This window comes from Ciona intestinalis, chromosome 5 (assembly GCF_000224145.3).
Source record: "Ciona intestinalis chromosome 5, KH, whole genome shotgun sequence".
In the NCBI taxonomy this organism is placed as follows: Eukaryota; Metazoa; Chordata; class Ascidiacea; order Phlebobranchia; family Cionidae; genus Ciona; species Ciona intestinalis.
In genome coordinates, this window is record NC_020170.2 from 4,356,630 (window position 1) to 4,367,588 (window position 10,959).

General features: G+C 32.5%; 2 protein-coding genes and 1 long non-coding RNA gene across 3 annotated transcripts in view; 1 reads left to right on the top strand and 2 right to left on the bottom strand.

Annotated features, from left to right (window-relative positions):
• The first annotated feature begins 388 nt into the window (after window positions 1-388).
• LOC100183926 lies at window positions 389-1,180 on the top strand. Its single transcript, XR_182071.3, has 2 exons — window positions 389-580; window positions 961-1,180. It is a non-coding gene; the product is annotated as an uncharacterized LOC100183926 (long non-coding RNA).
• Window positions 1,181-3,094: 1,914 nt separating this feature from the next.
• Window positions 3,095-7,472, bottom strand: LOC100186298 (39S ribosomal protein L37, mitochondrial). Its single transcript, XM_002127629.4, has 10 exons — window positions 7,180-7,472; window positions 6,782-6,891; window positions 6,209-6,428; window positions 5,758-5,867; window positions 5,309-5,433; window positions 4,779-4,873; window positions 4,369-4,501; window positions 4,038-4,180; window positions 3,664-3,792; window positions 3,095-3,300 (listed from the first exon to the last, which is right to left on the bottom strand). The coding sequence occupies exons 1-10, from the start codon at window positions 7,351-7,353 to the stop codon at window positions 3,118-3,120; spliced, it is 1,422 nt and encodes a 473-aa protein (XP_002127665.1). The 5' UTR covers window positions 7,354-7,472; the 3' UTR covers window positions 3,095-3,117.
• Window positions 7,473-7,785: 313 nt separating this feature from the next.
• LOC108949499 (cyclin-dependent kinase 16-like) overlaps window positions 7,786-10,959 on the bottom strand; it is a gene marked incomplete in the record, with an annotated part of 12,516 nt that continues 9,342 nt past the window's right edge. The window contains 4 exon segments of the mRNA XM_026834661.1: window positions 7,786-9,043; window positions 9,274-9,364; window positions 9,776-9,872; window positions 10,291-10,440. Coding sequence (XP_026690462.1) covers window positions 8,937-9,043; window positions 9,274-9,364; window positions 9,776-9,872; window positions 10,291-10,440 — 445 coding nt within the window.

Sequence of the window (10,959 nt, forward strand, 5' to 3'; positions counted from 1 at the left end):
TTACTATTCAATGTGTAGATGGAAGATGGACAGATCAACCAGAATGTGCTTGGTACGTGTTTTTTTTTTTATTTGGCATTAAGCCGTTTGCAATAGGAACTCAAAATATAAAACACATGTTTTATAAATGAATCAATGCAACTTGCTTTATCCATCCTGGCCGGTAAACAACAGTTGTTATAACACGGAACAAATAATATTTTGCTAAATTTATACTTCAACTAAAATGACTTTATCAGTCTCTACAGAAGAGGCAGTAAAATAAAAATAATAAAATAATCAAGCTTGGACAGTATATATCCAACAGAATACATTTTATTGGGCTTAATTTTTGTAGATTACATATTTCGAAACAATTGATCCTGAATAAATAAAAGTATTGTTCCAGCTCTTTGTCGCCATCGGTGTCTGCATAGTGGGAGTTGCGTCGCTCATGATAAATGCTCGTGTGTGAATGGTTGGTCTGGTAACAGATGCCGACACCCTACATGTATCTTGCCATGCATGAATGGGGGATACTGCTCTGCTCCATACACATGCACTTGTTCTCCTGGGTGGACTGGTGAAAGATGCCAAACACGTAAGTTATTAATCTTTTAATAGTTCAATTGGTATTGTAAAGGAAGTGTACAAATATTTGTACTTATTATAAAAAAATATTTTTTTCACATATAATTTTTAAAAAATATTATTTTCTGTTCGAATACAACGAAGGACAGATTAATTGATTCAGCAGAGAGAAATAAATTAGCAGCAAAACAACAGTGGTTAAAAAACTAAAATTAAAGTTAACAAAATTATTTTACAGTACTATAATGTAAGTTTGGTAAAAAATGATAAAAAAAAACAGTTTTAAACATGTTTTTTTTAGAAAAAGGAATAGAAAAATAATATTATATAATAAAGAGGTGGAAAATTCTGAATGAAACAGTTTTTTAATTTTCATTTCTGTATTAACAGCATTCTGCACAAAGAGCTGCCAGAATGGTGGACAGTGTGTGTCTCCAGAACAATGCAAATGTCCCTATGGATATTTTGGTGAAGATTGTAGTGAAGAGAGATCTTACTTTGGTCTCTATTGGTAGAAACGATACATTTTGCGCTCTATGGATTTGACCCCGGACTTGTCATGACCTGATTTTTCTTTGTTTTACTTTCAAATATAATCAACCTGCATTGACTTGAGTGTTTTTAAGATATTTTGTTAGTTCAGAATCCATATTTAAAAGTGCAGATTATTATCAGAGCAATATTTTGTCTCTTGGTGTCATTTTGTTAAACAATCATAGATAAAATAATCGGTAAAATTTAAACAAGACATGGGTAAAACATGGATAAAATATAATAAAATATTTAGACAAAACATGGACACAAGTTGGACAACACATATACAAAATCATCATGCGTTGAGGTAGAATCTCACATTTTCAACTGTGGCAAAAATCAGATTTTTTTCGAGTTCTGGTACAAACACATGATACCAGTACCATGCGTTGGAGTAGAATCCTACATTTTCGACTTTTTTAAAAATCAGATTTTTTTTTTAGTTTTAGTACAAACACATGATACTGGTATTATGCGTTGATGTAGAATCTCACATTTCAACTTTTTCAAAACTCAGATTTTTTTTTAGTTTTGGTACCAACACATGATATCATGGGTTGGGGTATAATCTCACATTTTCGACTTTTGCAAAACTTAGATTTTTCCAGTTTTGGTACCAACACATGATACCAGTATCATGCGTTGGGGTTGGATCTCACATTTTCGACTTCTGCAAAAATTTGATTTTTCCAGTTTTGGTACAAACACATGATACCAGTACCATGCGTTGGGGTAGGATCTCACATTTTCGACTTTGGCAAAAATTTGATTTTTCAGTTTTGGTACCAACACATGATACAAGTATCATGCATTGGGCTAGAATCCCACATTTTCGACTTTGGCAAAAATCAGATTTTTTTAAGTTTTGGTACCAACACATGATACCGGTATCATGCGTTGGGTAGAATCTCACATTTTTGACTTTTTCAAAAAATCAGATTTTTTTTGAGTTTTGGTACAAACACATGATACTGGTATCATGCGTTGGGTCCAATCTCACATTTTCGACTTTTTCAAAAATCAGATTTTTTTTGAGTTTTGGTACCAACACATGATACTGGTATCATGCGTTGGGGTAGAATCTCACATTTTCGACTTTTTCAAAAATCAGATTTTTTTTTAGTTTTGGTACCAAACACATGACTGGTATTATGCGTTGGGGTCGAATCTCACATTTTCGACTTTTTCAAAAATCAGATTTTTTAAGTTTTGGTACCAACACATGATACCGGTATCATGCGTTGGGGTAGAATCTCACATTTTCGACTTTTGCAAAAATCAGATTTTTTAAGTTTTGGTACAAACACATGATACCAGTATCATGCGTTGGGGTAGAATCTCACATTTTCGACTTTTTCAAAAATCAGATTTTTTTAGTTTTGGTACAAACACATGATACTGCGGTATCATGCGTTGGGGTAGAATCTCACATTTTCGACTTTTTCAAAAATTTAGATTTTTTTAGTTTTGGTACCAACACATGATACCAGTATCATGCGTTGGGGTAGAATCTCACATTTTCGACTTTTTCAAAAATCAGATTTTTTTAAGTTTTGGTACAAACACATAATACTGGTATCATGCGTTGGGGTAGAATCTCACATTTTCGACTTTTTCAAAAATTAGATTTTTTTTGAGTTTTGGTACCAACACATGATACCAGTATCATGCGTTGGGGTAGAATCTCACATTTTCGACTTTTTCAAATTTCAGATTTTTTTTTTTTGGTACAGCACATGATATCATGCGTTGGGGTTCAATCTTACATTTTCGACTTTAGCAAAAATTTGATTTTTGGAGTTTTGGTACCAACACATGATGCAGGTATCATGCAATGGGGTCCAATCTCACATTTTTGACTTCGGTAAAATTTTTTCCTCAAAACTTGACTAAATTAGGCTAAGTTGAGGTTAATCAGGCTTATTATTTAGCTCAATTTAATTTTTTAAAAAATCTAGAAAATTTCTTGTGTTTTCTACATAAACTACAATTACCATACCAATTCTTCAATTTTTATTTCGCAACATTATTCAACCAAATGGCTTTAAAAAGTTTGAAAACATTTTCATTATAAGCGGTGATGTATTCTGGTGACCACCATGTAGCATGGGAACATTCTTCATACATCATGGAAGATGCGGGAACTTCATCAACCGCATCCAGAAAATCATCGGGATTTTCATCATCAACCCAAACCTGGATAATTAATTAAGAAATGAATGAAACTTACTTTATTCTGTTACTTCTGCTACCAGGCATAATGTATATCTTCTTAATGGCTCATCTTGTATGAAAAACTTAGTGTATTTCCGGTTTTTCGTCAGCTATTCGGCAAGACTTTAAGTCATATCGTATAAACGACAAACAAAAACAACTGGTTGATGGCCTAATGGGCCTGAGTGTTTGGGTAATGGACCAAATCTGCCCTAAACCCCAGGTTCTCGACAAAGAACCTCACCCACAAAATATTACTACTATAAAACAGACTTTGTGTTATGATTGTCATTGCCAAACGAGAAATACACACATTAGATTTATCCATAAGAAGTAAATACTAACCATGTTTTTGACACCATTATCATTGCTGAGATCCATTGTGTTAAGTTGCATGCACATAAACTGGAACGACTGACCATTAGATGCAATACACTGCCCTGTCAGTGGCTCAGATAGCACTTCTGCATCGGGCTAAAAATAAAAAAAATGTTAAAAAAAGTCATTGGTCAATGGTAAATAGGAAAAAGTATAATTCCAATTAAATATAAATATATTTTTTTTTTTAAATGGGCTTTAGGTTTTAAACACTGTTATTTTTTTGATATATTCTGTTTTTTTGTTCCAACCATTTTTTAAATATTTGGTACCAGGATTAAAAAAAATGTTGTTATCATATTATTATTCACTATTTATAAACACAAATAGTTTATATTTACCCCATAAATGTCTTGTGCACGGGTAAACAAAGCAGTGAAAAGAGTTTGGTTCATCTTTGCGTACATTTCACTTGCACCAACACCGTTAATATTATACAGGACTACAGTGTGTAGGTATGGCCGTGGAAAGTTATCATAAAGACCTTAAAAAATATGAAAAATGTTATAATTGCAAAGTATTAGCCATGAAAATGTTACAAATCTGCAAAATCGGGAGTGCACGCCGAGACAAAATTTAAAAAAAAACATAAAAAATGTTACCAATGTATAGTACTATAAAGTACATAAATAGCTATGAAAATATGAAATGTTATGGGTGCCTGACATTTACCTGTAGTTAATTCAGGGTTGTAGAGATGCGATTTCTTTAAGTTAATCACAGGTAGTATTGGGTAAAGGTTTGGTAGCAAAGTATTTGATGTTGATTTTACTTCATCTTGATTTGCGAACATTGGTAAAGGTTTCTGGGGAAAAAAAATTCTTTACATTTTGAGGGTTGGGTTGGTGGTTCAACTTTGTCCCACATTCTCGGTAGTGCTACACTATAGTGCCTTAGCCAACATACAAAATACATATAGAGTATCCATAACACCTACTGCTTAATTATTTAATAAATATTTGATAATTACACATAATTCATATTGACTTCATGTCTCCATGTCCACTGTCAGGTTTTATAGAGTGGGTACATTTTTATTACACAATACTTATTACACATATCTAACATATGGTCTAACTTACCTTAGTCAAAACTTGAATGTCTGGTTTGGAATTAATAGAAACATTCCATTCAGTGTCAATTCCTGGAAGCAGTTTGTTCTCAAATGTGTCGCAAACTAAAAAATGGAACATTTTTAAGAATTTATCTTTGGGTAACTTTGTATTACAAGCATTCCAAAAACTGCCATTAAAATAAAAATACAATAAACTGTTTAATTAGGTTAGTCAAACTGTTTAGTGTTTACAACTATAAACAATAAATATGCTGCGTGAAAACCGTAAAATACAGTGCATTTCTTAAATAAAAAATTTAAGTACAGTAAGCGGAACAGAGACCAAAATAGTTTCATTATCTGCCTTATATTATAAAACATTTTTTCACTGACTCCAAATATTATTCCACTGTTATCTATAAGAATCTGATGCTACAAAAACGTACCATACAAAAAGTCAAGTTTAATCAATTGTTTAATAATAGATATAAAAAACATCTAAATGGCATTGTCAGTCTGTTATTCAAATCGAATTTAATCACTATTATACATCTTCACCTCTTTTAAAAGTAGCATTAGATGGTAGCTGTTCCACTGACATGCGGTCACCAAAGGAATCACTAACATGGGAAAGCTTAGCATCACACATTCGAATGAGGTTCTTCATAATTAATGGAACATATCTAAATAATATATAAATATATATAACATATATTTTACAGATCTAAGCTTTAATTTTAAAAAGTTCGAAATATTTTTGCTATCAATTAGTACCAACAGTCTATCAGCCATATCGAAAGAAGCTTAATGCTGCTAGTATTATCAAGACTCTGTGATTTAAACCAAGCACTTAATTGCTTAAACCTAGTGGGCTAGTGCCATTATAAGTTGCACAATTCATGGTTCAATATTTTAAATAGGCGGTGTATGAAACTATACAATTTTTTTATATTATGCCTAATATATCATTATTTTTAAATGATAACAAAAACTTAGCTCTCTTTTACCTGTCAGGTTTGGAATATATTTGGTAAGATTCTTGTTTGTACATTTTCACTTTGGCCTCCTTGTCTAATGATCTTGGGTCAATATCAAACAGAAGTGCGTGTCGCAGAGTCTGAATGTAAAGTAGATTAATGCAGTGATTTGGCTGGCTCTATGCTACTTGACTCCTAAGCTGGCACAAAGTGTATGGAACAGAACACCAGTGCTATAACGAATATCATTTTCCACCACTCGAGGATAAAGTCTCATAAAATTTATTTAAAGCCCTGCAATCTTTGAACAAAATCCTTAACACTACTATTAAAATTTGCTCACACATTTTAATTCAAAATTTATCAAATTAAAAACTAAAACCTTTGTATTTAACACATACTACGCCCATTTCCATTTTCTCTATTTTTAATCTAAAAATGTCAATTAAAAAAATAAAAATTTTATTTTTTTTAGTTTTACCTGTTTAACCCTTTCATCCTGTGTGTACTCTTGTGTATCAATAGGATGTTCCTCCATACGTTCCATTACGTTACTTGGCAATCCAGGTCCAGCTAATATGGACTTAGTAATGAACAAGGATTGCTTAAGACCTCCAGACATCTCTGTTTGGTCATCGATCAAAAATGCTGGATTTTCTTGGTAGTTTTCTTGCATTTCAAGAGGTATTTTCTTATTATACCTGCGCATTTTGAGTGTTGAAAAATAACATTAATTGTCTTTCACATTTTGAAATTATCTTTAAGTTACTTAAGTTATCATGGCACAAGTCAGGCATTTTGACCAGACCGCCACTGCATCTCATGGTGTAGGTGTTAAGGTGTAGCACCATTTTTTTACATATATATATATATATATATTTTATATAAATTCTCTTTTTGGGCAAAATCAAAATTAATTCCATATAACAAATAAAGATGAAGGGAAATAAATAAAACCTGTGGTGGAGACAAGAAAACTTTTTAGGTATTAAAAATCATCCACTGACTGCCAAACTAACCACAAGTATAACCTCGCACCAACAAAATAACCCACCCAGGAATATATTTTGCAAGTTCTTCCTCCCTTTCATAATCCACCATATTTTCCTTCATCCAATTATCAGGTTTCCAAGCTGAAGGAATGTTTGCTGGATTGTAGTTCACCTTGTAGAAAACAAAAAATATTTTATACTATTATTTTTAACATTTTTATAACGGCATATTTATCTCATACTGGCTACAAAGAAAAACATTAAGTATTAAATATATAAACGAATAATTGTACAAATAATCACCTTAAAGTTACATTAGTGGTTATATAATTGGGAATAAAATGGACTGAGAAAACTTTTGTTAATAATTCTAAATGTGTCTTTTTCCCAAAGAAAATTCATTTTCATTTATTCACAGGACGTTATGTTATACAAGCATTAAGTGCCATGTTGTACTTACATCTCTCCAGTTCTTTGGGATACGAGCTCTCATTCGCTTCGAGTAGACCACTTTATAAACTTTCTTCTTTTGTGCTTTGCCACGACGCTGCTGTACTTGCACATTGTATATCGAAGGCACGCAAGAAAATTGTGGTTTTAAAGCCGATCGTAGCACACAGAGACCGTGTGACATTACGAGCTTTTTTGTAGTGTCACTTTGCAAAACTTTTGCAGTTTTCGCAGCGCTTAATCTAATATTAGTGAGAATAATAAGTTTAAAATATTCGGTAAATTAATACAACATGCTAAACTTTCATAAAACTTTACACGGGAAATACCCGGCGTAGCGAAACAGTCGGTTGCGAAATAGAAATAGAAAAAACAGATTATATTGGGGTGGGTTGAAGAATAATCAACAAAATCACCATTAAATCGTCTAATATTTATGTACTTAAAGCTGAAGAACAAATAAAGTGATACAGAGCCGCCACTTCATGCCAATTGCCTATTTTTGTATTTTTAACAATTATCGTCTTCCAACTACTTCCCTTCTCTTTGCTGTTCTACATAATCTGATCTTTGTTTCTATATTTCTAAAGAGATTCTTTTGACAAAGAGCTAAAAATTTGCAACGCCAATGTTGATTACGTTGTATTATTACGCCATAAAAGCATTATCGTTGCACCATGCATGTAACAATCATTACAGAAACACACGTCGTGGCCACAATAGTAAACAGTGTTTGAAAAAAAAAATGAAAAATTGCAACTAAAAAGATTTATTTACTACAGCACTTAAGGGAATCGAAATCTAAATATGCCAAGGGAGATGACCTGGACATTATAGGGTATAACATGGATAGAAAATAGAGTTAAGACCAATATCAGACTTTTAATGAACTATATTCTCTAATTTTCTAAGCACCATTATCAGTGCAAGTAATTCAGTTAGTAGTTATGTGATTTTGAGTAAAGAAAACACAAATTTTAAGATGAAAACTGGAAGTCAAGGGTGAAAAGAGAGTATCACCACTTTTTAATGAGAAATATTTACAAGACTGATTTAATTTTTTTTAACTGATTAGAAAACGATTGGAAAATTGGATAAAGAATAATTAATTGTTACCATGTTGTAGCCACCTTATTATGCTGTTTAAAAATGACCAATTTAAACACCTTATCCTTTGTTTTGTGATATACACATAAACGCCAAACTTTTAAAATACAGGGGAGGCAGGGACATGTATTACTATGAATTAAATCTAATTTTTTATTGTAATGTTGTTAACCTATTACTGAGGTGCAGAAAACCCCAGGTTAGGCCTGCCTACCCTGCCAGCCCAGGTTTGGCGCCTATTTGTATCGATTTGTTTTAAAGTTGGAATGTGACGATGTGATTAAATTTCTATTTGATTATTATCAGTGCAACGGTGTTGGGTAAAGATCTCATAACGTGCAGTAACTTTTTTCTCGCGCAAAAATGAAGGCAGTTTAATGAGAATTCCTCACTATATAGGGGTCCAGAGTGGGGTCTAGGAGCCCAGGAATGAGGGTGATAGTACAATTGACAAATACAAATAAAAAGTGAAGCGCGTGTCCTACACGTCACAGTACAGAAAGAGGGGTTTTGTGCGGCGACCCCGGGAGGCCGGCGGCAAATATAATTTAGAAAAAAAAGGGAAAAATAGAAATCTAACTCAACCTTAAGAGACCTAGAGTCAAATGGCATGCGCCAACACTAATTCACCGATAAAGTTTTTACGAATAACATTAGGGATCAAAACAGCATCGACTGTCGTCGACCGCTCCTGCTCACATGGTGGATGCTGCGACTTCCGGGATTCTTACTCAGCGTTACTCCAGGAAGAGTGAAAATAGAGGTGGCTGGAAGGATAAAAACATTGTAAAAAAATGTTTTTAAAAATAAATAAATTTTACACAAAATTTTTTTTTAATATTTATTAAAAACTTGGTTGCAAAATTTGATGGACATTAAATTAACCATGTTATTTTAATAAGCCAAATAATTTAAAATTTTTACTAAATATGCCTTTCTTCCCAAAAATATCATAAATTTCTTAAAAATAGGTTGAGACAATTTTGTGTTGACTTACTATCAGGGAGTTTATGAACATTCTCTCCTAGAGGTTTGAAGAAGGGGTGGTGAAGAGCGGTGCTGGCTGATATTCTTTTAGCTGGGTTGTACTGCATTCAAAATAGAAATACTTTACATTGCTGGTTTAGTAAAAATTTTAAATTCAGTTAAAACTGAAACAACATTTTGTCTGAGACAGTATGAGATATTACAGGGTATGACACAGCCAAAAAATATGGAGAAAAAAATTTAAAATATAAGAAAAGTAAATTAACACAGTTTTAGGAGTCTGTAAATTAATTTGATTTAGTGGTGGGAAGTACAAAATTATTCTGCTATTGTAGTTACCAGACACATAAAGCAAAATGTATAAGTGAAATTAGTTGTTACGAGAAAACATGTAAATTTTACTTACCAACTTTACAGCACAATATGGCAAGTGAAAAATAAGTAGTGCAAATTTTACAGTGATACCAGTATAATTGGTTGTTTAAATTTTACAGTGTTGTTCAAATGTTTACCTCAAGAAGTTTTGAGAGAAGATCAAGACCTTCTTGTTCCAACCTTGGCGCGATGGATCGTAAAGATTCACCCGGGTGATACCTTCGCACGTGTTCCCTGGTAGGTGGGGTAAAGTTATCAGACTTTAGGTTAAATCTAAATATTGAAACAGGAGTGAAATTATATGCAATATGCATTGGAACCCAAGTTTTTTTTTAGTTTTGTCACTCACTCTTGGGACTTTTAGAACAGTGGTGCATTATTATTTGTATTAGCACCCCACTTTATGAGTATACTTTATGTTTATATGAGGTAGAGGTACATGAGGGATAGAGAGTACCTGTGATTTAATGTAGAGTTGGAGTATTAGTTAAAGGTTAACATTGTATACTGTTACTCGCAGACCTCCATTCAATTAAAGTCATTCTCATGACACTTAAAATCGCAAAATACTGGTATTAAAAGTAAGAAAAAAAGCTCCAAATAATTAAGACAAAAATTACATAACATTTCGACAAAAATTAGCCGAACTTACTTATAACCAGGAAGGTTACTGACTCCCTGCCATGTCTCCTCTGTTGGAGTGCTCAGTGTCCGGAAGATCAATTGAAGTTGATCGGAAACGGCGGATCCTGGGAAGAGAGGACGACCTGATGCCATCTCATAGAAAATACAACCAATTCCCCTATGTTGGATAACAAGATATAATTGATAAAGGAAAGGTTGGAATTGGGTAAGCTTGTTTTATTCTTTCAACGAAATTCAAACCATTGTTTTTGCGGTATATTTTATTAGATATATATTTATGAGTTTTCAGGTAACTGTCAAAATATATATATGTGTTTTGAGTCAATTTCAATATAAATATATAGGTTTGAGGTAAATGTCAATAAATATATAAGTTTTAGGGTAAATTTCAAAATATATATACAGGTTTTAAGGTGAATATCAAACACAGTGCCACATGGACTATTAAATGGGATTGAAATTTGCATACACCATGCTGAGAAGAAGTTTTAGAAGTTAAATGTGATTTCAATTATAGATTAATATGGCAGATGTTATTGATCTTATGAAATAGAATATTCTGATTAAATTAGGATCACAATCTGGCAGCAACGTCACTTCAAGGCTTTAAATCGGATGGAAAATATTTAAATTGAAAAATCTTAAATATAGAGGACTTTAGAGGAAAAATACAAAC